The following is a 25,870-nucleotide window of genomic DNA, read 5'->3' as shown; positions in this document are numbered from 1 at the left end:
AAATGGCTCAGCTGGTCAGCAGAAAACGGGTTTTCTGATTTATTGTTTATGTACTTTTTAAGCAGAAAAGCCGAAACATTTCTGGTGCGGCTTCACAAATGTGAATATTTGTTGGTTTTCTTAATCGCCGTTGGGTTTTTGGACTGTTGAACAAACAAAGCCGGCAAACTGTGACATTTTATATTCACGTTTTCTTCCTTTCAAAAGTCAGCTTGTTCCTGAATGTTTGGGCTGATTGACTATCTGAGTCCAAACGTATTTTATTTTTATGACAGTTGTCATTAAGTATCTTGAAGTGTTTTCAGACAATTATTTCATTTTTTTTAATGCAAAGTTGACACTTTCTGGGATTTATTTGTTATGAAAATTGGACTGACGATTTCTAATAGTCAGTCAGGAATGATTTTTCTTGACCTCGACTAAAGCGGTAAAAGTTTAAATATTTTTCTCAAAGAAATCTAAAAAAACAAAAACAAATGTCAACTTTGAATTAAAAAAAAAGACCAAATTACACTTCATGAAAACATTAAATCATTCATAAAGACTCCTTCATGTTCGTGACGGGTGTCGTGGTTTTCACGTGGGTCTTCTTCGCACACCCTTTTAACAGTTGTTTCGTTTTTAACTGGTGTTAAAATCATTTTCTAAACCAACAACTGCTCAACTCGTGATTGTTCTGAGCAGAGGACCTCGGCTCCCTCTTGTTTCACGCGCAGGCTGCAGCTGGTGATGCATTGAATTTTAAGGTGACACTCATCAGAACGCATCGGCTTGTGAAATGAGGGGACGCGTATGTATTCTCCCGGTGGCCAGCTCTTTATTTAACAATCTGAATATAATGGAAACTACCCCCAGCGTATCGTGACAATTATTCTGAATAGATTTTGAACTGATGCTTTAGTGCGTGCGAGCCCGACTTCTCTTCTGACTGCGTGTATCACATCAATTACGCACTTAGCATTTCATCACACACACACCCCCCCCCCCCCCACTCTCCCCCCTGCTATCAACACCAGGTCACACAAGCTGTGAAACCCGATGAAGCTCTAAAAAGTGAAGCTGACGCGCCGCCGAATAAAAGGTCTCTAATTTAAAAAGATTCCCTGAAAGCTTCGTGTCGTCGGGCGAAGCTCACGTTTGAGACACGTCCGTGCTATTAACACCCCGGTTGCACCGTACACCCGCTCACCGGCATGCTAATAAGCCCGTTGCCGCCTTGACGCTTTGTACCTGCGGCGGCCTCGCTGGGTGTCGCGCCAAAACATCTGACGACAATCACCTGCCCTCGGTGCCCCGGACGTGAAGTTGGGCCCGCACTTCTCTCCGTCTAACACGGGCGGATGTTGATCTACACGGTCTAACTCCCGCGCAGATTTAGGAGCGCCGCGTCCCGACGGGGCCCGTCAATACAAGCATGCCGATGCCAAGTCATCAATTTGTGATGTTCAACCTATTTGCGCCTCAGATGATGTGAATTACTTCGCCGCGCCCACCTTGTTTGAATCCATCTCATCTACTCCCACCTCGGTTACTGATTTCCCAGATCAAATTTTCTACAACCCCTGGGAGAACGGGCTTGTGTGTGTGTGTGTGTGTGTGGAGGTTATCAGAGGAAAAACAACAACAATATAAGTCCGGGAAAGGAAAAATGAGAGAGTCGGGAGAGAGCAATCTTGTGTGTCGTTGCTGAATGAAGGTGTTGTTTTAGCGAGACAACACATTCGCACTGATGAGAGCCGAGGCTGCGCTGCACTCTTTTCCACAGAAGCCGCTCGCTGTCTGTGGGGAAAGTGATTCCTCTGCCTGGTTTATGAAGGTTTTCTCTTTTAGACGACTGTTCAAAAAGACAAGCTCGACCTTTAAATTCCCGCTGGCTGCCATCAGGGGTAAATGTTTTAAGTTTTTCAAATAAACATTTCACCATGTCAAATAATGTGCACTTCGACGAGACAAAAAATAATTAAAAGGACCTACAAACACAACATGTTTTAGGAACAGTTGAGCGCTGATGTTGTTTTGGATAAACAAGGAAAAAAATGTGTCTCAAACGACCTGCGGGTCACAATCTTCAGCAGCAGGCACAACAAAAAAAAAGCAGAGAGATTTCTAACTCTTCTGAAGTTCAGCTAACTTGACCAGTGGCCTGTTTGGCTCTGGCACTTCTCTGATGCAGGTTAAAGGTCCAAGGCTCTTACAGTCTTTAATTGCTCTGTGAAACACGGCAAAAAAAAAAAAAAAAAAAAAAAACCTCCATAATACCAGGCTTGGGGCGCGATGAACGCCTATTTGTAGACGGGAACATCGTTGGCATGTTATCGTGTGCAGAGCAGATATGGTCCCTCCGGCTTTAACTGAGAGCAGGGTGCAGCCCACTCCATCTGCCAAAAGGTCAGCGCTTGTGGAAGACTGAGACAAGCCGCACCCAGAGGAGGACGGTGGGGAGGGGGAGGGAGGGTAAAGGAGACAAATGTATGGACACGCTCCATTTCACTCAGCTCCACAACTCGGACACAAATACCATGCGCTGCAGCGGAGTGTAACATTAAGTGGAGATGGCTGCAGCCTCCATACTCAGTATCAACCCTGCGCGCGCGTGTGTGTGTGTGTGTGTGTGTGTGTGTGTGTGTGTGTGTGTGTGTGTGTGTGTGTGTGTGTGTGTGTGTGTGTGTGTGTGTGTGTGTGTGTGTGTGTGTGTGTGTGTGTGTGGGCGCGCTCGCTCTTGTTTTTGCATTCTCCGAAGAGTTACAAGGAGATGACCTGCTGGGGAGTCAAGATGCGTGTTGGAAACACGGGAAAACAAAACGCGTGCCAGATGAGTTGACATTTCTGCTTTCAAAACACCAATTTAGGTTGGCAGTATGAAATGAGGCCCCCCCCCCACCCCTCCTCCTCCCTCTCATCCACCCAGCCGGCACCACCTGGCTGACTGCTCGCTCTCTCTGCCGCTTCCCCTATCTGACATCCTGACAGCCAGCTCCGGCTACCAGCGCCAGGACACTGCCATTCTGGCCCCCTGTCTGCATTGACATCCTACAGCAGCAGCAGATGACCAGATGGGATTCTGGGAACATATACAGCGTTTTTTTTCTCTGTATGAAACATTCTCAGAGATTAGCAATTAAAAAAGGAAAAGTTTTTTGTTAACCCTTACCTAGTGGGCAACGAATGTGTTGACTTGGACTGAATCAAAATAAATACTTTATGACCCTCATTTTCACACCTTTGTTATTATGCTACAATAACAGCAAACGTATTCGTTTAATGAAATCTTAATGAATGAAAGGGTGCGCAATTATTAACTGCTTGTGTCATCCAGGCTTAATTGCATTCCTACGAAATATTAAATTATGAATTTAAATCGGCCCAGATCTTATTCAGGTTGTTTGACCACTTGTAATTCCTTTAGCTAATAAAAGCTGGAATAGAGTTTTTAATGAAGACTCTGTGGATTTTTGGTGCTAGAGTAAAATTCAACTTGCCTAATAACATGAGCATAGTGTGGGATATACTTTGTGGCTCTCATATGAATTGTTTATGATCCCTGTTCCTGGGCTCTTATGTTTGTGTCTCACAGTCTCTGAACACAATGTTTTACATGTCCTCACTTAGAGTCTCCGCTGTCCTCATTAGGTCATGTTGTGCAGCATTTAAAAAGACAGCGGACACAAAACATCGGAAGTTTCCCGCCTGATGTAGATCATGTTGATGCCCTTTCCATGGTGGATATCTATCCTGGACTTTCTTGTGATCCCAAATATTATGTCTGGTATTGGTCTGTCTGAGAGACACTTCTCAGATAACCCCCGCCATCGTCCATTTTCTACGATACCTGGAAGGTTAATACTTTAGCAAATGTTAGCAGGTCTTTAAAAGCCAACCTAGGTTATTCTGCCTGAACAAGCTCAAGTCTGCAGGACAAAATGAAAAAATGAAGCTACAAAATACATTATCTGCCCAACATCTTGCCTCAAGAAATCCTTGCGGATCAACAAATGTCACCACTTTTCTAACTGTTCTCTTTAAGGCTGAAAACGTACTGACTGGTTATCCAGGAAAGAATAGGTGCTTGGAAACTGAAGGAACTTTTTCATAGTTCTAAGAACTACTTGTGGTTGTTCCCCCTTTTTCTGTGTCCAAGCTGAAGGAACGGACTTTCCTTGCTCCTACTTTCCCAGTGCAAGAGGAACTATGGTGATGGAAGTGTGCAGTGATTGGTTCACTGCTTTACCTTGCTGTCAGACTCAGCTCTTTCCCACGGGGGAAGTGACGCCGTTACATTGCGCTCTTCAAAGCCACCAGACTCCTTTGACAAAAACTGTAATTTTACCTCGCAGAACACAGAAGTCGCTGCTCTACTTCGGCCTTGATCTGATAGTTAGTTTTGTTTTATTATCTGACTTCAGTGGCGTTACAATACATTAACTTTGATCCACACTCATAGAAAGTAATGTCATATGTTTAAAAAAAAAAAAAGTTTTCCTTTGAGAAGCTGAAAACTGAAAATCTTTTGCATTTTCTGCTTTAAAAAAGACTTACAATCTATGATCTAAACTGTTATCAATAAAAAAAAATTGTCATTCAGTAGTAGCCAGTCTGACACACTCAACTATCATATTTGACTTAATGGTTATGGTAGGTAGGTAGGTAGGTATTTACTTTATTAATCCCTGAGGGGAATTTTTTTTTTTTTTTTAATTTTTAAAAAAAATAATTTTTATATACTTTTTTTCAGTGTAATTCTATGAATTTGAAATAATTTTGCACTGAATTGTGGAACCATTCCCTTGATGTTTTATTTTGTACTGATAAGTATCCAGTTAAAAGCACTTGATAAAAGGTGAGACCGTCGTGTGTGTCTCTGACCTCCAGTAGCTGCGTCTTGTCGTATTCTCTCCGGTGCCGGTAGATACACTGGCTGAGAAGGGAGTACAGTCTCTCCAGCTGCTCCACGCTGTAACCTTCACTCTTCTTCACCACCACATCCAGTAGAGCCTGCAGGAAACGACACAAACAAACCATGTTTGAAATAAAAGTTGTATTTACTTTATAAACTTGTTCCAGATTCAGACTATACATTATTAATGTGTGTACAGAGAACCAACAACGGTGCAGACAGAGTCACATAGAGCTGAATAGCCAGTCGCACAAGCGAAGCACTGATGTTGGTGCGTGGAGATGCAGCAGTTGGAGGTCAGCTATATTCAAAAGCAATTAAGATCAGAGTGACAGCTAATTAAGGCTAATCATAATTAGAACCAAGTTTACATTTCACTTCTACTTTAATTAAAACATTCTGGACAGTCAAAGGCCCTTTTAATTGACCCGTTCTTCACATTTTACCCAAGCCAAAGTCTGTGTATATCTGTGTCTACTTAAACACGAGGCTCATCAGGATGCATGGACTGAGACAGCACAGGCACAATAATTAAAGTTATCATCACTGGCACACTGAGAGACCTCGACTGAAATGAAATGGTGTGTGGGTGTGTGTGTGTGAGACGGTGCTATGCATTAGACACATAAAATCAAGGCAATATCATGATTAATAAGACATGGATGTCTGTCAGAGCCTCTCATCAGTGAACGTCTGAGAGATAATTACGGTGAGCAAATGAAAAGCGGCAGAGGCAAAAAGGTTAGCATTGTATTAATCGTTGTGCTCCATCTGACAATGATTTCTGTTTCAATGACAGTTGGCTTGATTAAGGTTAGACTAAGGCCTCGCATCAGGAGAAACACAATCCCACGACAGACCCACGTGACAGCCTGTAACTGGGCTTGAGAACAATACTTCTCAAAACAACCATCAAACAGAACATGAGCTGCTGTTAACATCCACGACCATGAACGTTTCACCTGTTTTCAACAAGCTCGAAACATAAATGTAAAGAAGGCAATATATTTTCTTAAAGAATGACAGCGGACAAAATATGGATGTGAAGTTATCTCCCCGATTCTACGTTTCAGTAAATGAATTAGCGTTGTAGCTGTTTGCTAAAGGTAGCGGTGACATTTATTTTCTTGATTAATCAATTAGCTGTATGGACTTTAAAATATCAGAAAATGGTGAAAAATTGTAACCAGTGTTTCCTGAAGCTCAATGTGCAGCTCAAAATGTTTTGTCCTGAAAAACAGTCCACAACCAAACATATCCAGTTTATTATCATGGAGAAACTAGAAAATTCACATCTACAAAACTGGAATCAGAGTTTTAGCAATTTTTTTCCTTTCTAAAAGTGACTCAAAATGATTAATTGATTATCAAAATAGTTGGTTATCAACTTTCTGTAGAGCAGTTCATTGTTGCAGCTCTGTTATGGCTCCATGGGAGTCACCGAGGACAACTAAGCTTTTACTACTGATGCACGGCTTCTCCTCCATGTTCCCACTACAGATGAGAGAAAGTCATCGGTGACGGGAGAAAGTATCGAGTCTTGCCAGAGCTCTGAATCATTAAGAACATTTTCTTGTTTTAGATTTTTTTTTTTTCTTTGTTACATTGCGGACACCCAATCACATCACACAAGTACTAAGAACGACAGTGACACTATTTTCTGGACAATTTTTCCCTGTTTGAATTTATGATGCCATTGATTATACTATCTGTATGTACATTAAACTTGAGTTTAAACACGGTACTGACAAGAATGAAGAAAACCTTTCAACCTTTTTCTCTCCCGTCTGCTGTTACTGGAAAATCGTTTCTTTTTCCAGACTTTTTTTTTTTTTTTTTAGCTTGACTTCCAATTAATGCTTATCATACTGAGCTCAACAGCCTGGAAACATGACTTTGAGTAGATACTGCATTTTAAATCCTCCTACTTCTATAATTTAATCAGGCAGTATGGGAGGATTCACCGGTAATATGCCTTTGACATTAAAAAAATAAGAAGACTCCTCCTGCGCAATCTATTAAATTGGAGTCCCATGACAAATAAAGGATACACACAGAAGCTAAGAACACTGAACAAATTCTCTCCTTTTCAGAATTCCAGCAAAGTGATAATCATCATCACAGTTATCCCTAAAAAGTGCCGTCAGCTGCTCCATATTGAGCACATTTCTTCATACAGTGACTGTGGTCGAGCACCAGGAGAGTTTCCAGGTTTCACAGCTTTAATCCGGCCATGAGACGTCATAAACCGGGACCGAGCGGAGCACATCACAGCGAGATGCCAAATTTGATCTCCCCTTGTATAAAAGCTTTAATTAGCATGATTACAACCCACCTCACGTGTAATAATGTGAGGCACTTCTCCAGCCTTCATTTCATTCAACTGCTGCTGCATTTCTTTCTATTTTTCATCATGTCAGTTTTTCTAACACTTGCTTTAAGTGCATCTCAGTGCTTTAGTGCACCCTGTCTCCTTTACTGTGCATCTCCTCACCTCGAGCCATTTTCAATGTTTTAAAGAGCCTCTCCTCACCTCTTCTTCAACCCCATTTCAGATTCAACATCTGTGCACGACAACCTTTGCTTCCAATCTATGTCTTTTTTTATTCTCTTCTCGTTCACGCGTTTCCTTCCCTCCTTCTCTCCGTCCCTTCACTTTACTCTCGTCTGACTGTTCAGCCAGCTGATTGCGGTTGTGTACTCCGCAGCCTTTGTCAGCTTGATCAGGATGTCGGCGACAGTGTGGAGTAAATGGTGTGAGTGTGCTTTACACGGGGGCTCGGTGACTGAGTGAGCTCACAGCACACAAAAGGGCAGTAATCCCATGTGTTAAAGACTGTTACTGACATGGGCCATTTAACCTCCTCTCTCTCCCCCCCCCCCCCCGTCTCTAAACTCCCTGCTCCATCTTCCCCCTCCCCATCTTTACTCCCATCCCTTTCTTTACTCACAGCTCTATCTAACCTCATGCTTCTTAAGACTACAGCTGAAACTGAGAGGAGGGCTGGCTGCGGCTTTACAGAACAAAGCTGAATAACGGTGTATGGAGGTGTATTAGTGCCACGAGTCTGTAAAAGGATTTGATCATAAAAAGAGTTTTTAACTTATCCAGCACAAATTTTATGTTGATATTCAGTTGCTTTGTAAACATAGTGAGTAAAATGGTATCTGAAAATCGAATGTTGATATTGTATCTACACTAAGTTCGATGGGCTGTTCGAGCCCGACCGATACTGGACTTTGGGGGAAGATTCCGATTAGCCTGGCTCCGAACAACTGTTGCACACAGCTTCCAACAACGGTGGTAGAGTTTTTGGGCACAAAATACTGACTCGTATATTCATGCAGTGAATTTGGGGCTGGTAATACAGGGCAAGAAACGGATATAAGGTAGTAAAACAAATTCTGAAATGTGACCAAAATGTTATCAAAGACTTGTGATGAAGACATGTAATGGAGGCAGCATTTTCTAGGGTTTTACAATAAACTTTATGGGACAATTGTCCAAAAAATATTTTTTTTTAAAAACAACAACACACAAATACAGCAATTCCCCAAGCATCTTTTTCTGGTTGTTCTGACAAGTCTTTGTTTTGCACTGATGAAATGTGCAAAATGCCGCTGCGATGCTTTAAATTTACCATCATTCGATGCCTAAAACGTGTCGTATACAAAACCTTTTTCTAACAAACAAGCTGTAAACAATCCTACATGCTGAGTGGAGCTGACTGGGATAGAGCAGAGGGTTTTCTTTGATCACTGAATGCTTTTCTGGTTATATGCGTGTGTGTGTGTGTGTGTGTGTGTGTGTGTGTGTGTGTGTGTGTGTGTGTGTGTGTGTGTGTGTGTGTGTGTGTGTGTGTGTGTGTGTGTGTGTGTGTGTGTGTGTGTGTGTGTGTGTGTGTGTGTGTGTGAGAGCGAGGGCGAGACTTCCTCAACTCCAATTGAGAGAAAATGGTTGGGAGGCGGTAGGGGGGAAAATAAGGATTTGAAACCCAACAGTTTCGGTCACTCGGGACACTATTAAGCCTTCAATATCTTCCTCTAAGAGAACAATTCACCCCCTTCTTCCTGTTTTAACTTAGATTTTTTTTTTTTTGGTCTCCAACACGAGCAAATGAATGAATTATAAATGAGTCTGGTTTGTCTGCTACGATGGAAACCATGAATGCCTTCAGCAGGGGCAGAGACTGGATGTGGCTCTCCTGGATAGTGATGTGCTGATATTTTTTTTTTTAAATCCGGTCACAGTGGCAAATAATGTGGCTTACAGGGCACTCGGTCACACAGGTAATCCAATATTGATAGTGTTACATGGGTCAGGGACAATCATGATAAATCATATTACCATGGTCCCAGCACATTAAAATGAAATGGTGCTCCCTTTCAGCGGGCTGTGCAGAAGGTCCTGCTGGGGTTGACGACTCAGCTTAAATATGCAATAGACGGATTTACTTCAACTACTTTACAGGAAAAGGCTGTGAATTCTCTTCATTTCAGCATGGAGGAGAAAAGGGTATTAAATATTTTGTGGTAGGGTCTTTTGTGCAAGATCTATGTTAAAGCAAGTAATTTACAGGGGTGGGGGAAAGATTTGATAGTGTATAGTATTGTGATATTTTGTGAGGAAATATTTTTCTGATACACTGATGTGAGTATCAATATTTTTGTGTATATATAAATGAATACATTTGTCAGGTTCATTGTACGTTTATGATTTTTTTTTATGATAGTTTTAGTCAGTCTGTGTTTGATAATCCTAATTTGCTGCAATAAAATTGATTAAAATGAAACAAACTAACTGAAAACTTGATACGTTATCATAATTCTCAGCATATCACAAAATGTTTAAAATCTTAATATTTTGACTTACATATCATGATAATATTTTATTGGGGGGCATCTGGTGAGTCCAATTACTTAATAATTCAATATATTAGTGAAATAAATCTTGGAGATAAAATAAACCTTTCATGCTATGGTTTGATCTAGAAAAGTCAATCCTGGTTAAACAAGTGGCCTTTTAATACAGCTAAATGTACTTCTAGGGTTAGGCCAATAATTTTAGGCTGGCCCAAGATGGTCGCAATTTATCTCTAAAGTAAAAATGTCTTGGTCAATACATATATTGGGCATAATTCTTAAAAATGAAAATAAAATCAAAGGGATAGGGAAGAATATTGTTATCAGAGTTTTTAAACCTCAAAAAGCCGTTTGGAGTGTCGGTCCTTAAAATCCAGTGTCAGTCAAGCTATGACGGAAATATACTTTCAGAGCGGGAGCAATTATCAGGGTGTGACGTGTGAGGTCATGGTAGGATGAAGAAATACTAAGAGATGTAAAACTAACTTAAAGTCTGCCGTTTGCATCTGACAGCTTTTAGGGAGAAAAAGTATTATGGAATAAACAATTACAGCTGAAAACCAGGTAAGCATGTGGTCAGATAAATAAGATGTTTGGTAAGAAGGCTCCAGGAAAGAAATTGAATATTTTACAGATGCAAGACAACAGAGATCCAATATCCGCACGTAATAAAGGGGAAAAACCCTCAAACACACCACCTGAAAAAAATTACTTGATGCAGATGTGTTTAAAAAAAACAAAGGAAATAGAAAAAGTCTAGGTCAAGGTTACAGGTAGGATTAGCTATTGATCAGACAATTTAGGGGAACCCTCAAGGGAAATAAAGATTAATCAATGCACTGTCTTTTACATGTGGAGTGTAAGGAGTGTGTGTTTGTATGAGTGCTGGGGAGAGAAAAGTGTTTACAGTGAAACACGCTGACCAAGCATTTCAGAAAGTCTGGTATGTATTATGAGAATGTTTTTTGCAGATACAAAAACATACTGAGCCCAGAAAAGCTGGACAAATCTAAAAGAGGACTGCAGCTCTAAGTTTACGGTAAATTTCTGTTAACAAAGGGAATTTGAGCATTCAGCTGAGGGGGACTTGTGGTTTGTTACTTTAAGCCTACTTTCATATTCAATATCAAAACACAGTTTAATTGGTAACAGAAAGCGAATGTAAGACTAACAACCCTGTGTGTAATGCTGGGATCCCATCCTTACTATTAACAATCAAATGTAAAAGCAACTCCACAGCACTGTGTTCCCTCCAGCAGTTACTGGATCCGTCTGCCGTGTCAAATGCTAAACAGCGTTTTTGCTTCGCCTGAAAAATCGCACACTGAAAAAGGCGCCACTATTAGCCAAAAGTGAAGCCAAGCATCTAAGATACCACTTTCATGTACAGCAAAGCTAATCAGGAGTACATAAACAATCAAGATCTTTACTTCATATGAGCCGAGAGTTGAACGAGATGCACGAGGTGCGTGCAGCACAAAAGGGCACAATAAATCACCCAGAAGGCTCGGAAAGCGAGTGCTACTACAAAAACATGGGGGAAATAAAAGTGACTGCTCTGTTTATGTTGTGTGAGCTATTGACACAACTGGCCCTCACATGCATGGCCAAGAGACACAGCAATGTGAGTGCAATTATATGCAAATAGCAGCACTGTCAGGGCCATCAGTGGGAATGAATGAAGAAAAAAACAAAAAAGAGAAGCACTTGAAACGCCATCTAGTTTTATTGACAATCAAACGATGGTCCAGCACTACTATTAAGCTGTTCTCTCTTCTGCAGACATGTGACATGGTTACTTCGCCAGAGTGGCCCCTGCTGTTATTAGTACTGAAAATGAAGGAAGATGACAAACTGAAATGGGGCCATTGCTGTTGACAGGCTTCTATAAAAACAGGAAATCCTGACGTGCTGCAAAAACTAAGCATCAAGCCAAAAGACTCCATACTGTGCCAGCAACTAGAAATACTAGCTTCTTTTTTTTTCTCCCAAGGCAGCTGCTAAAAAAAAAAAAAAAAAAAAAAACAGCAGCGCAGATGATAATCTGTGTGTTCTTGCTAAAATGCAGGAAAAATTGCTGGGCCAGATTGGATTTCTTGTTGCTGAATTCTCATCTGCAATCCTCGGCACCCACTTCTCCGAGCCCATCTGTGGACAAGTGTCTGATTACTGATGAAAGAAAACAGCCGAGAATAAGAGACGTTTTGGAGTGGTGAGAGAAACAAGCCTCAGGACCTATTTATTCATGCTGAGGAATTCATTCTGATCCAGACAGCATCAAGCATCATTTCAGTGAAACTGGCAATAACAGAAGTTGATTTTACTAAGTGAATCAGTGCAAATAACTGTGCCATGGCTCTGAAAGGCAGGACGTGAATACTGAAATAATACCATCTCAGTCCTACAGGCTTTGAGTGTAGGGTCTGTGAACAAACTCGTACCACTCTGATGGTATTTAATTCCAGAGAGATTTTAGAGCCTCTTCTATCAAGTTAAAAGTCAGGAATAATGAGCCATCTACAATCAATGAATAGAAGGGAAGAGAGAAGGAACAGCACACCACTCACTGTGGACCCCAACACACACTAGGCAGCGTGCCAGCCGCAGCCCTGCCAGCAAATATCTGCTTAAATGGTGACTCTCATCTTGCGCACCGGAAATTCAATTTGTTCCGTAAGCCTGGGATGAAAAAGCAATTATTCACAGTCCCCTCTTTTCACAATCTGTTTCTTTAAGATATCTCCCTTCTTCCCCCTGCTAACAAATAAACTTCCAGATTAGTGCTGTGTGTGGCTGTTCATAGGGGCAGCCAGTCAAAGCACTAAGATCAAGCCAACTAAAAGGCCTGTCAATCAGATTGAAAGATGGAGCCAGGTTTCGGCAAGACGTGTACCACCCACCCGTCCCCCTGCCCGTCCCCCAGCCCACTGTCCCCCATAATCCCCACGGGACATGGGTAAAAGCCACTAAATAATGGCTTGATAGTTTGATGTCACTCCGGAGCATGGAGGAAAAAAGTAAGCACATGTCAGAAGAACACTTCTTTTACACCAATTACACTACACAAAGCGCCTAAAACCAACCTTCCCCCCCATCCGATCAGTGGGAAGTGCTGTCAAGGGAGCCCATTGAGCCGAGGCTCCAATTTACACTTGGGGTATTAGGTGGGACACTAGCGTGACAGTGCAAAGTACCACGGAGCTGCTTCACATGCTTCCTGTTACTTAAACACGTCTTGGGACGAGTTGGCAGATCTAGCGGGACAGGGAGGAGCTCATGTTTGAGTCATAACCTCGTTTCCCTAAAATTTTTGTGGGACAACACCTGTCGATTGAGAGATGTAAAAATGGTGTGTGGCCCTGTAATTGGCTCCCCTCCTTATGCTCAGACACCAAATGTTGAGGGTTGAAAGCCGGAAGCGGGGCGAGAGAACGTGAAACGAATGTAGGATGGCTGGAAAGGAGGGATAAGCTTAAGAAGTTATCCATCTGAGAAGGGCAGTGTGACAGCATCAGCTCCAGAGCAGACCAATGGATCTGGAGGAATCTTAAAGCTGGTCACCCATGATTGCGCTTCCCCATCCTCCATACCTTAAATCCCATCCCACAAATAGAACGCCGTGTATTTTCTGCCATCCAGGCTCCGATGAAATAATGGCAGATTTGAATCATTTCTATATACGAACTCTGTTTAACCTTTGCTACATTTGAAATTCTACACAAATAAGGGAAGACAAAGGAATGAGTTCATACTAAGTGCAGAAGGCTTCTGAGATGAGCACCACACAGCACCTGTGACAGGCTATTTTTCTCTGACATGTTATGGCAGCAAGAAGATGGGAGAATGGTTGTAGCTACCTCTGCTGGCTCACTAAAAATAACATGACTGGTTGGCCTGCAGAGGCAGCTGACCTTACTCAGTATGACTGCCAATGCCATTTCCAGCACTAGTATGACTGAAGCACACATACTGGCTCGTTCAATCTGCCTCTTTTGCATCCTAACGGCTGCACACGAGAGGATTTAACAGTCCATAGGATCCATTAAGCCCCCAATCAAGACTATAGAAATGAACTACATCTGTTTCTTCTGCAGAAGGACGGAGAGAACAATTTTAAAAGAGCTTTTACCCTCACATTGTCAACAACATCAAAGCATCCAAGACAAAAACAAAAGCATATTGGCAACATTTTTAGATTATAGCTCCTCTTTTCCGTAATCACAGTTTAATTAGCCAGTTTTAAAAATGTGAACATTTGTCACAGCTGGCTCTGTTGCAACTAATAAATCTACAATTCAACATTTCGTATTTTCTGGTGGGATGTGGGGGCTGTTTATATTTACTTCTTTGTAGCTTTAGTATTTTATATATAAGAGTTGAAAAGTGAATACATGCTAGGGAGTGGCAACACTGTAACTTCTGCATTTTCTCTCTGAGATAGCTACATAATTAATTTTGCTGAATAATTTGCTTTAGTAATATTAGAATGTGCTGCAATATTCAAATGTTGGAATATATCAATCTCAAATCGTACCTACTGAAATGACTAAATACATCAAATGATAAGCAAGATCATAAGTAAAGACCGTTGGGCAAGTGTGTGCCTGTGTTTTCCTTTAAGAATAAGTGCTTTGATACAGACTCCACCACTTGTTAAATCTTAAATCTCCAATCCGTAACAGGGCACGATGCCAAATCACCCCAGCTGTTCCATCCTTCATGGTCTAAATTACTATGATGGCTGTGTAAAATCAGGCAATATGGTGACGGGGTATGGACTTGGGTTTTTAAAAGCTGAAATCTTGGGGGTTTGAAAAATGTTTCAACGTTAGAGTGAGGTTAAAAAATAGCAGTCTGAATTTTCAGGCATGCACTTTAAGCAATACAGTTAGTTCACAGCGCTGCAGTCCAGCCATATACAAAGAAAGGGTTTACGCTGAATAAATAGTCAATATCATATAACATGTGCTCTTATATGCACACATTGCACTACAATTGATACTGGGCAGAACAAGAATTTAAAGTACCTCCACATTGATAAATCATCAAATACCAGCCACAGCAAGGCTATTCAACTTCATTAGCAAGTGGGCCAAATAGGAAAATCACTGGGGGCTCGAGGACTCAGAGAATACTAGTCAACTCAAGGCTACAAATAACCTTTACAATATAAAGGTTATTCACCCCCCATCCCCACATACATCGTCCCACCAAGGTTACCCGTATAGATCATCTATGACTCAAGATACACACTCCTACTTGGTTACATCCTTATATTTCTATGGTTCAGCCTGATTTGTAGGCAGGACCGTAGAAAAATGAAAAAAGGGCTGTACCCAGGCCGTGGGCCACGAGTTGAGTAGTAAAACACATATTTGGGTAGTTACAGCTTTTCATGCAAGACAAGAGTAGGAAAAGTTCAGGTGTTACTAATAACATTAGCATTCCGGTAAGAAACATGACAGCATACACATCACCAGTCTGACAATGAAGCAGCGACATGGAATTCAGGCATCATTAATTTCATTATTTACACCTGTAGTATTCATGGGCCACTGTTTTGTTGTCATATTTTAATGTTTACAAGATTTAAAATGGAAAAAAAATAGTTTTGCCTTTTTTTTTTTTCCACAGTATAATGAACACATGCCAGATCCATGTCTCCAACTGTAACCCTGGCACCTATCAAACTGAAAATCAGATGCACTTTTGCACCACTTATGGTCAAAACAATTACAAGAAATGTTTACCAGAAGTCGCTGGTGGTCAACCACCACTGGAGGATGGGGAGGGCCCGGCTGTGGCTCCTCTTCTGTCCTTTCAGCAGACCCCTGCAGCTGCTCTGACGGGCTCCATTTGCATTTTGTCACTCTGGAACATTCTGTGACAAGACAAATGCATGATTGATGGAAGAAACATTAACTAAAGGATAGATGAAAAACCTAGTACCCTAACCAGGCCAGTGTGGAACCCAATTTTGCTCTTCTCATGAAAGACTGAAAAGCACAAAGTGGCCAATTTCAAAGAAATTGCATTCAAACTGGCATGGCTGCAATATTAATGCAATACTACAGTATGAGAGGAACATCATTTTGAGGCTACTAGCAACTACTGACTGCACAATATTTTACATCTGGCCTCTTTCCTGTCCATTTATAACAATGTTCAGGAAAAACGTTGATGGAAACAAAAGTTCAGGCTGTAATGAGAGTGGAGGCGTAGTAGCTGAGTTGCTTGTTGGTTAAGAAGCCACAGTTTGTTCGTGTTCTGTTGTCTGAAGATGCAAAGCTCCGATGGCTTCTCCACATTTCAGCGGCCTCTGCTCTTTACAAGCCAAACCAGAGGCCCACAATCAAACACATACATTTACTGGTCATCTCTGACTTGAACACTACACTTCAGTAGAAAAGACACAATAGCGCATTATAAAGGAAATATATATATATGTATGTATATGCCAGAGTCAGCAAGCCAACCACTATGGCAAATCTGTTACAGTAAAAAAAAAAAAAAACTTAGGATGCATAACAGTGTATCTTCAAAGGTACACAAAACTTTCCAGCCCCAGGAGGTTTTCTATGAAATGTATCATCTGCTAAGCCAGAGTTAGTATTTTTATATATGATTTATGTTGCATTATTCATATCTTTTGTACTATTTTAAAACCTAAACAAAGTTTATTTTACAAGAGCTGGATAATCGGAGTAGTAGTTAATCATCCTAATCAAATGGTGGCCAGTGCATTTGTTCGATGTGTACAAATTAACCGATTTTGTCAATTATGGAGGAATCCTGCTTAAATTACATATATTTACATGTTTACGGATCGCTACAAGCACACAAAAGAAAGAAAGAAAGAGCAATATTTAAACTCTATGTTCCAAATCACCAGTTGTGGGAATGCAGCTGGAATATAGCGACTGTAAGTCTAGTTATATACCTTCTTTTTCTTGATCTTCATCAACAGTCTCTGTTACCGCCCTCCCGCCCTGGGGATGGTGCTCCTGAGTTGGTTTGCTCTCATCTCTGCCTTTGTGCTCTTGCTGTTCTGGCTCATCAGAGACCTCAGCCGTGCTCGGAGGAGTCCTCGTCTCAGCCTCACTGCTCCTCTTGGGACTCTGCAGGTCCAAGCTATCCATTGACTCGTTTCCATTCACACAGTCCACTTGTGAAACGAGGAGACCCTCTGTGTGCTTAGCCTGCACCTCAGCATTTGAAGACTCGTACATTTCAATCAAAGGCTGGAAGTCAGCCTGTTTGGTCTGGCTATCCCCGTCTGCATTGGTCTGAGAAGTGCCACCGAGGCAATGTGGCTCAGTGTGTTTCTCTGTGTTCTCTGCCTCTTTGGCTGTGGACTTCACCTCCTCAAGCGTTGGCTCCTCTCTGGCTGCACTGGCATCTGGATGTTCAGCAGGAGCCACAACAGGGGGTTCATTGGAGCTCTCTTCCTCTGTGGAGGGGAGATGGGGATGGTGGCCATTGGGCTGGGGACCTGTCGTATCACACGATGAATCCTCATCCTGAGTCAAACAAGAGTCGCTGGGCTCCGCAGCTTCCACTTCTGCCTCCGGCTCTTCCTCCTCTTCCTCTTCCGTTCCTTTCTTGTAGTTCTTCTTCTTACGTATGATGCCCCGCCCCCAGGATGGTCGCCGGCGAATCTTCCGCTTTATATGATCTATGACAAAGAGAGAAAACGGTCAGAAAAAGTCATCAAAATTAAAGGGAACCCATAAAAATGAGGCAGTTGTCTAGGCAGATGACTCTGGTTATCAATATTCAAATCATCCTACAAATTAAAACTGAATACGCTGGCCTTAACCTCACAGGCCATAGGGGGAAAGAAATTCTATTTTACTCTTTGAGTGCTTCTACATATCTTTCCAGACAGTTCTCAGGGCTAGGGTCGAGATCTTAAGAGGATAAGAGCCAAAGCAATGGGGGGGAAAAATAAAAAATCTAATTGCACAACAAATTTATTTTCTCGACAGTTCTTCTTTTGAAATATACTGTAGAGTAAAAGAAACATCTCATTCCTCACATAGTGTCATAGAAAACTTTGCAAGTTGACTGTATTTAAGTCTGGACATTTGGCCTTCCTCAAAGAGTAAGAAGCAGTGGGTGACAGAGATCACAGGGGAAAGCCAGACACAGACAGCAGTTCTACTACATCATAGATGTTGGACACTAATGACAATAGATGGGGCTTGGAAGTTCTAACAGGAAGAAGCAAAACCAAAGCCTGCTCTCTGAAAGTGCAGTAAAAATGTCACAACAAGCCAGCAAGAATTCTAAATGCAGTGAAACTTCAAGGCATTTGCCTTCATTTACTGCTTCTCCAAAGCACGGAGACAAAGGCCAGAGCAACACAGTCAGACAGAAAAGAAAAAAAACGGGTGAAAGAGAAAACACATAAGGAACCACCACAAGTCAAGTTTGCTGGGGAGAGGATTTACATTACAAGGGCATTACAGGGGTAGTACAAGGGCACACACACAAAGAAACCATTTGTACTTCACATCTTAAAATAAAATCTGTTGCGTCTTATCCAGCAGCTTTGACACTGAATAGGTCTAACTAATGCCAGGATTAAAAAAAAAGAAAAGAAGTCTTTCATGAAACTATCTTAAAAAAAAAAAAAAAAAAAGAAAAAAGAACAGAGATTAACTTAAAGGTGGTGTGTGTGTGTGTGTGTGTGTGCGTGCGTGCGTGCGTGCGTGTGCGTACATATAAATGAGCTAAGTTGTGGGCCATTGGAATGATCGAAATTTGTCAAACCAGGTTCTTATGCAAAATCAATAACGTATGTCAGCTTGATTGTCAAAGGACTAAATGATCACGGCTCCTTAAAACTAGTCAGAGATCAGACTGTAATGTACACACACACACACTTTGCAGTAAAAATGTATTCTGCAGTGTATCATCTGTACCTGCATGTTCCCCCTGAAGGATATGAATAGGTACACTGACAAGAAATCATAGTAAGCCTTCATGTTGGCTGTAAAATGTCCTCTCTCTACCAATTCTTCTGGCCAGTTTCATCTTCCCACTCTAAAGATGTGATTATGCACACTGTACATGCATCAAAAAGTAGAAAGAGAAACCTTGTCCACAATGTGAAGGGGACACAATGTATATCTATGCACTTTGAGGGATATTTCAAAGGTGTTTGCACCTTACAAAAACAATAGAGGATTCTATATCTGGAGGACTGAAGCACCAAAGCATCCAGCGTTATAATTTGGCCGAGGCTTCCTCTGAGGCTCCACTTTGCCTCTTGTTGTCTCTTTCCTGTCAGTGCGAATTAAATTCTCGAGCTACATCTGCTCTCCTTCAAAAGTGAAACCCAGCGTTCCCTGGTTATTAAACTCTGTCTGGAATGCACTTAAGAGCAGCCTTGACATTTTTACCGCATTCTCCATTCATTGTACAAAAGTGTCCGAGCACTACGAGCATTTTGCATGCACAATAACAACATATCGTAGGAAAAAGAGCACCAAACCACCGGCAGCAGCAGCACTGGCCATCATGCCTGTAGTTTGTCATAGAGCATCTCTCGAATGGTTACAGGAGGCGGCAGGCAGAGCTAGTTTTAAGGTGCAGGTTTCATTTTCCGTTCCTCCTGATCTGAGGAGACAGCAGGTGGAGGGTAGACTATGGAGCAGGCGGACAGTTCTATTCTTCAGGCATGACTGGCACATGGGAGAGTTGCTCGGTTGTAAGTGGGAGGCCAGAGATGGAAAGAGACAGCAATAACAAAAAGGAAGCAAACCAAGCAGGCATCTCGGATATTTGTGGTGGAGTGGTGGCTTTCTATCAATGACATTTTGTTATGTGTGTGAGCATGTCTTTTCCTCATCCAGTCAGGAAACTCAGTTTTGACCACCACTTTTTTATGTTTTAACCTTCAGAATTCACAATTTCATTTAGAAGTGTCACCTCACAGTGTCCAGCGATTAGTCATAGCTCGCCTCTGTTCGATTTCAGTCGAGAAAACATTGCTTTCCTGCCTCAGGTTTTACATTCATGTTTTTTAGAATATATATATATATACATATATTAGGTCTTTTATTAAAAACACCCAAGTAAAGGAAAACATTGGCACTATTTTTTTTTTTTTTTTTTTTTTAAGCAGTGTGGCCAATTTTATGCTGACCCCTCATTTCCCTTTTAACCGCCACTGGATTCATATTTTCCACAATCTGTTTTCTCCCCTAATACAACCCAAAACAAACAATTCAGCGAAAGAGGTCTAACTGGGGTCACTATTGTCTATGAAGCATGCTCGTGAGGGAGGAAAAGGTGAGACGAGATGGTAGCAAATGACTTGTCATAGTCAGCCTTTAAATAATGCATGGAAATTGTTCGAGCATGAAGAGCCAACAACAGAGGGGAGATATGCTGATGGGGGCAGGAAGAAAAGAAGAAGGAAGGGAGCCGAGGCGCTTTGTAATAATTAAAAGCGCCTAACCCATACAAGATTTATGTAGTAGCAGAAAGTTTCAAGTTCCCATCACACATACTTGTCAGAACAGTTTGTGAGCACACATAGACAGACAAATACAGCTTTTTGAGAGTGAAGGCCCCCCCATGAAAGACTGCTATCAAATCTGTATTGAATAAATAAATCAGTCCAGTGACACCGATAAGACAATTCAGCAGCGTACTCTGTTAATAATGCCTTTGGGTAGTATTGTGAATCAGTGTTTGTGATTTCTATATTTAATCATTCCTAGTAATGAATAATCAGATTACCACTCACCGAGTCACACCTGGTGTAGAAAAAAAGGACAAAAGGAGGAAGTATTTTTGCAGAATCAGTGGAGAAACAAAACCTGACAGCTTTAACGCTTTTGCTGCCACAGGTGGATACAGATTCACCGTCTTTAGAACAATCGAACCAGCCAAATCCCCAAAGCCTTGTCAGCATTATCCAGATTAATTTCTATATACTTTATAGTAACTTTGAAGCACCGCAGGCTATCAGCATTATGCAGTAGGGTGTTGGGTATTAATTACTTTAATGTTCTCATGATACACAAGCCCATAAAGTGTATCCATTTCACATTAGATCAGTACTGACTCATACTTACTGTACACCCCAAAGCTAGAGAAACTAATCTAGGTAATCAATCTAATCAGCTACTGTTTAAATCCATAATCAGCTCTGTGTCTATATAATGTAAACTGATTCATCTTGAATTGTTTCTCTACCTGGGAGGAAACATTTTGCAGTAAGTGCTGTTATTTTGTCCACTCTTTCATCTGGGGATTATCACACTATGTTGCCCCACCAGGTCAGTGTAACCACTGGGCATATCCAGACTCTGTGCATGTTCCTGCATACATAAAATATTGCACGCGGGCAAACAGTTACTGTGAGCACGATCACAGTCACAATCCCAGAATCCGACTCAGCTTTTTGTCATCCAGACTCGCTGGAATCGACTGGAATCTTTGTAGCATTAATGAAATATTGATCGACCAGGCTCTCGTCACCTGCAACTGATGGGGAGGAGCTTAGGAGTTAATAGTTGTGACACAATCTTAAAATAAGAAACCCCATAAATATTACAAGATTGTACAGATATACTCTAAATATAATAGCCAGGTTAGTATTTACGAACAACTCATTAATTCTACTTTTCAAACTAAAGCACCATCATAAGTCAGAAATGGAAAAAATAAACTGTCTATTTGTATCCAATGACAGAAGACAGCCTCCTCAACATCTTACTACGATGCAGGTTTATTATTTACATACTGTGCGTCCAGTGTGTGACAAACAAAGGCCTCCCATTTCTCACTATCTTAGTGATGACAGTAATAAAACTATGGTGATATATCAAACATAAACAAGTATGTTCAAGTGACAATAAAGATTATTTCATTATGATATGCAGTTATTGTTTGTCTATGTGGCGCAGACCAGCTGCACTGACATAAAAAGGGAATACCTGTCATAACCTGTTTATATCAGCAGACATACTGTGCATCAGTTCATAGGAAATACTTATTTTAGCAAATAACAGACATGTTTCTACATGTGTACAAAAGTAGTTGAAAGTAGTCACTTTGCATTTGGGGTTCATCAGTATCTAGCGCATGTGTGTGGCTTATTAGCAACATCAAACAGCCGACAACAAGCGGAAATTATCATTAAATAATCAAAAATAAAGGGCTTTAAAGTCTCTTTGTCTCTCCTCTTTTATTGTACGAATTGTAAAGGATCTAAATTGTAACTCTAATTCAACCAAGCTGTTCTAAGCTTAAGCAACAAGAACTTATTCTTGAAAGCTGTATTTTCCCAAATGTATCCCTCCCAGGGGATTGCAGCCATTTCTGAATCATTTAACTGAGCTGTAATTAACATGATACAAAGGCTGTATAGCCACTGCCGTGACTGCTGAACAAATTCCAATTCAATGCTTTCAGATAACTTTAAATTAATTATTTAAATTTTGTCTTTACAAAGGTGTACATAAAAAGAAACGGAAAAATACATTAGGACATGTTAAAAATAGGTCAAGAGAAGCATCCTTTTAAAAATTACAAATAATTGTTCTTATGTGATGCTTTCGCTGTGTTAAGACAACAATACTATTCTACATATAGATTCAAAGCATAGATGGAAGGGAACTAAAGAGTACGTCAAGCCCAGCTGAATGTCAAATAGCTTCTCGTCAGCTGAGAGTTCAAATTCAGTCACGTATTAATTTGAATGCACCATCAAAACAAAATTTTCTACCCATGGCTTTCATGATATACGAGTAACCCCAAATTATATCCACACCTATGTAGCTACGAGGGAAACACCATGTAATTTTCCTCCACTGTTTGTGTCCACAAGGACCCTGAGTATATGTAACGACAGTTGAGTCAACTGCACCTGCATCTGCATCTGCGAATCACGCCAGCACTTAATTTAGTTCTCAGTCTCGGTATCACAGCAGTGATTTCATCAATCGTGCAGGAATCACCACGGAGTATACAGAAAAGCATCTTAAATAAAATAGTTTTAAATATGTGCAGATGTTGGTTGCAAGTCTGATGTTTTTTTTTCCCCAGTCACTCCAAACTGAGAAAAGCTACTGAGCAGCATGAATATATGCAAAAGGCGGAGGGAAAACCAAATAGGAGACAACATGAGAAACAGTGCAGGAGACACAGAGGGAGACAGAAAGGCTGTCATGGTGACACAGGGCCTCAGGGTCTTTAGGTCATCAGAGCGAGACAGCTGTTTGTCACCTCATGTGACACTTTGCACTGACACTTAATGAAATGTCCAGATCAATAAATGATCCCATCCTTGCTTCTTGAAATTAAGAAGATCAGTCACTTCCCTCGATTGCTGTGTCACTACCTTCCTCAATTTCCCTCCTTCACACACCCCGCTGTCTCTTTCTCCTCATATGAAGTCCTACGCGGCCACACCACTATGCTTGGTTTAATGCAACGGTTCGACGTTTTGGGAAATAATTTGTTTTATTGCCAAGAGTCAGACGAGAAGATCAATACCACTCTCCCATCTGCACCTAAATATATAGCTAGAGGCAGGAAAGGGTTTGTTTATGACAGTAGCAGTGGGGATGCACAGTTAGCCTGCCTCTGCCATAAGGAAACAATGTGTTCAAACTTCCTTTATGGGAAGGTAGAAACTCTTTTGTTGGAAAGGCCACTCACTTTAGGGAGTCTCCGCTGGTTGCCTGGCAACATCACAGTGACAGTGAGCCTCCATAATGCTACCACCAGCACCAAATATCTCCCAGCTGCAAAAGACTTATTTCATTAAGTCGTAATGCTGCTTAGCCATCTCTTGTTCACACCCATTGCAACTCCATCTGCAAGTCTTGTCATGTAAGACGAGAGTCAGCCGGAACGTAATAATGGAGACTTAATTTCAAAGCCAAATACAGAAAACACTGACTTTAATAAGGAGATTAAAAAAGTCCCCATCTGCTTTTTGAAACGCCAACAAATCGATATATTTCAAAGCCAATAAAATATCACATGTAAATACACGGTACGACTGTCAAACCTTGTTACACGGACCGAAAGTTTGACCATGTATTTTACTGCATATCAATACAAGTACAAAAAGGAAACCCAGTCACAAGAAAAAGGATGTGCGGACATCTTTTTCTGTCCTTCTCCTCTCTGCTGCTCAGTAAATGGCCGGTGGAATGACGGTGTCTGTGGTGTCCTCTTCACAGAAGACAGATATGCCCTAATGCACCAGCAGCTCTGAGAACTGTTGAAGATGTCAGCCTATGCGCACACGTACATACAAAGCAAGGGCATAAAAGCCTTCTGGGGAAAAAGGTCCATGTCTATGTCCGTCACCCCCCCCCCCCCCCACCTTGCAAAAACATGCATACACACATGTTGGAAGGGTATAATCTGCACCGGTTGGCTCATTTTGACTGATGTGTGAGTTATCACGCTCCTCGTGGAGGGGAGAAAATATGGCCATGCACCTGGTAAGAGCCTTCTGACAAGAATGACAATGTTAACAGCTCGCTACTGTGGAAAATGAAATTCTGGGGTGAACAAAGTGGGGATTTTACAACAGGCTCTTGAGATCGGTCTTAATGTACAAGGCGGATAAACACATCTTCACCAAAACTATAATTCATAATTTAACCTTCCAGCCTTTGGGAAGCAGCAGTTTTATTAAATTTGAATGCACGTGCTGTAATAGACTGATAATAACTAGAGCTTCCATATGTTAAAAATTGTATGGTGAAAAAAATGTTTTGTCAAATGTTGGAAATTTGATCTTAAATGCCAAATGCAGTTTGTACTTGTGGTCTGCAAAACCATTTTTATTTAGGCAGCATTCAGTTTTCTTCCATCCTCACCTTGCAAGATTTAGTAGCGGTGAATCTGATGCAGCCTCCGGTTTGACATTTATTTAACAACTAAAACAACCAAATTAAAATAACTAATTATGAAACTCACAGGTCTTATATGGAAGCTTATTTGTTAGATATGTTTCTGCGATGCTTCCACTCTGCTGACTGTCTGACAAAATCAGAAGGCATATCACATTCACTGTGAAGGATGGCCATTGTACTGTGTTAGAACTCTTACACATGCTAAATTGATTAGATTAGACACCAATTAGATACCCTGTGAGTCTGTTAAGGGATTCAGGTTGTCACAGCTGTATGATAATAGGACTCGGCAGAAAGGGATGTCAAATTAAACAGTGTTTACAAAGCGATTACAGAGGGCTGCTCGACATGGACAGCCCTCTGGACCAGGTTCTCTTTTTAAGAGTCATTAACTTTTTATGAACTTTATCAATCTGAGTCCGAGTGATCATCTGCACCTCAGGGATAATACTAAACAAACGTCTGCTTCTTCACATGATCCAGTTGTACTCCATCCTCGAGGAAGTCTTCTAATCACAAATCTAACGTTCTCAGGACATTTTCCGCCACTACATTACTTAATAGCTGAAATAATGGAATCCTGTTTCATGAGGAGCATCAAGGAATTATTCTGAGTTGCATTTGCAGATTACTCCTGTATATGAGACAGACTCCTGTGCTCACACATGAGAACCGGAAAGGAGGGCAAATAATTCATTTCTGAGCAGAAACTCAAAACTATCATTCCGAGTGAGAAAGAAGCTGATATCAAGTTCACGCTGCGGAAAATCAATTGTGTTGTTGTTGTTGTTGTGGCTGTTGATAAATTAAATCTTTAAATTCATACAATTTACATTTACTCTTAAGTAGAATGTGACATTATTTTTCAGGTTGGGAAATTTCTATTACACTGTTCAACAACTCTTTGCAATGTCACTGAAAGAACGCACGTCAAAATATAGAGAATATAAAAAGAGGATTCTGATTCATTTTTACCAGCACTATTAAAATGCTTCATTTATGATAATCTATTGATCATTTCAAGTTAGTGGTTGTATTTTTGGTAACCTTTTTTAACAGGGGAAATTCTATAAAGACTACAACCATGTCATGTAATACTACATGTAACCTGGCCCATTGTAACTCAGTTACTATTTTATGTACTCAATTCAACTTTATTGAGCCTTGATTTAAATATGGGCGCATTAGTAACCAACATGCCAGAGATAAGAGGGTTGGA

General features: G+C 41.0%; 1 protein-coding gene across 2 annotated transcripts in view; it reads right to left on the bottom strand.

Annotated features, from left to right (window-relative positions):
* atad2b (ATPase family AAA domain containing 2B) overlaps window positions 1-25,870 on the bottom strand; it is a 61,493-nt gene that overhangs the window by 3,119 nt on the left and 32,504 nt on the right. The window contains exons 25-27 of one of the 2 annotated variants that reach the window (XM_069714192.1): window positions 16,698-17,432; window positions 15,508-15,638; window positions 4,864-4,992 (exon numbers count right to left, since the gene is read on the bottom strand). In XM_069714192.1, the coding sequence (XP_069570293.1) occupies window positions 4,864-4,992; window positions 15,508-15,638; window positions 16,698-17,432 (995 nt within the window). Of the gene's footprint in view, window positions 1-4,711; window positions 4,993-15,507; window positions 15,639-16,697; window positions 17,433-25,870 lie in introns of those variants that run through there. The other variant, XM_069714191.1, reaches the window with a different exon arrangement.

Source organism: Brachyistius frenatus, unplaced genomic scaffold (genome assembly GCF_029030835.1).
Source record: "Brachyistius frenatus isolate BFR_SWC_R1_liver_20210118 unplaced genomic scaffold, ASM2903083v1 Contig_128, whole genome shotgun sequence".
Lineage (NCBI taxonomy): Eukaryota > Metazoa > Chordata > Actinopteri > Embiotocidae > Brachyistius > Brachyistius frenatus.
Note: the sequence above shows the minus strand (reverse complement) of the source record. Positions and strands in the feature narration are given on the sequence as shown.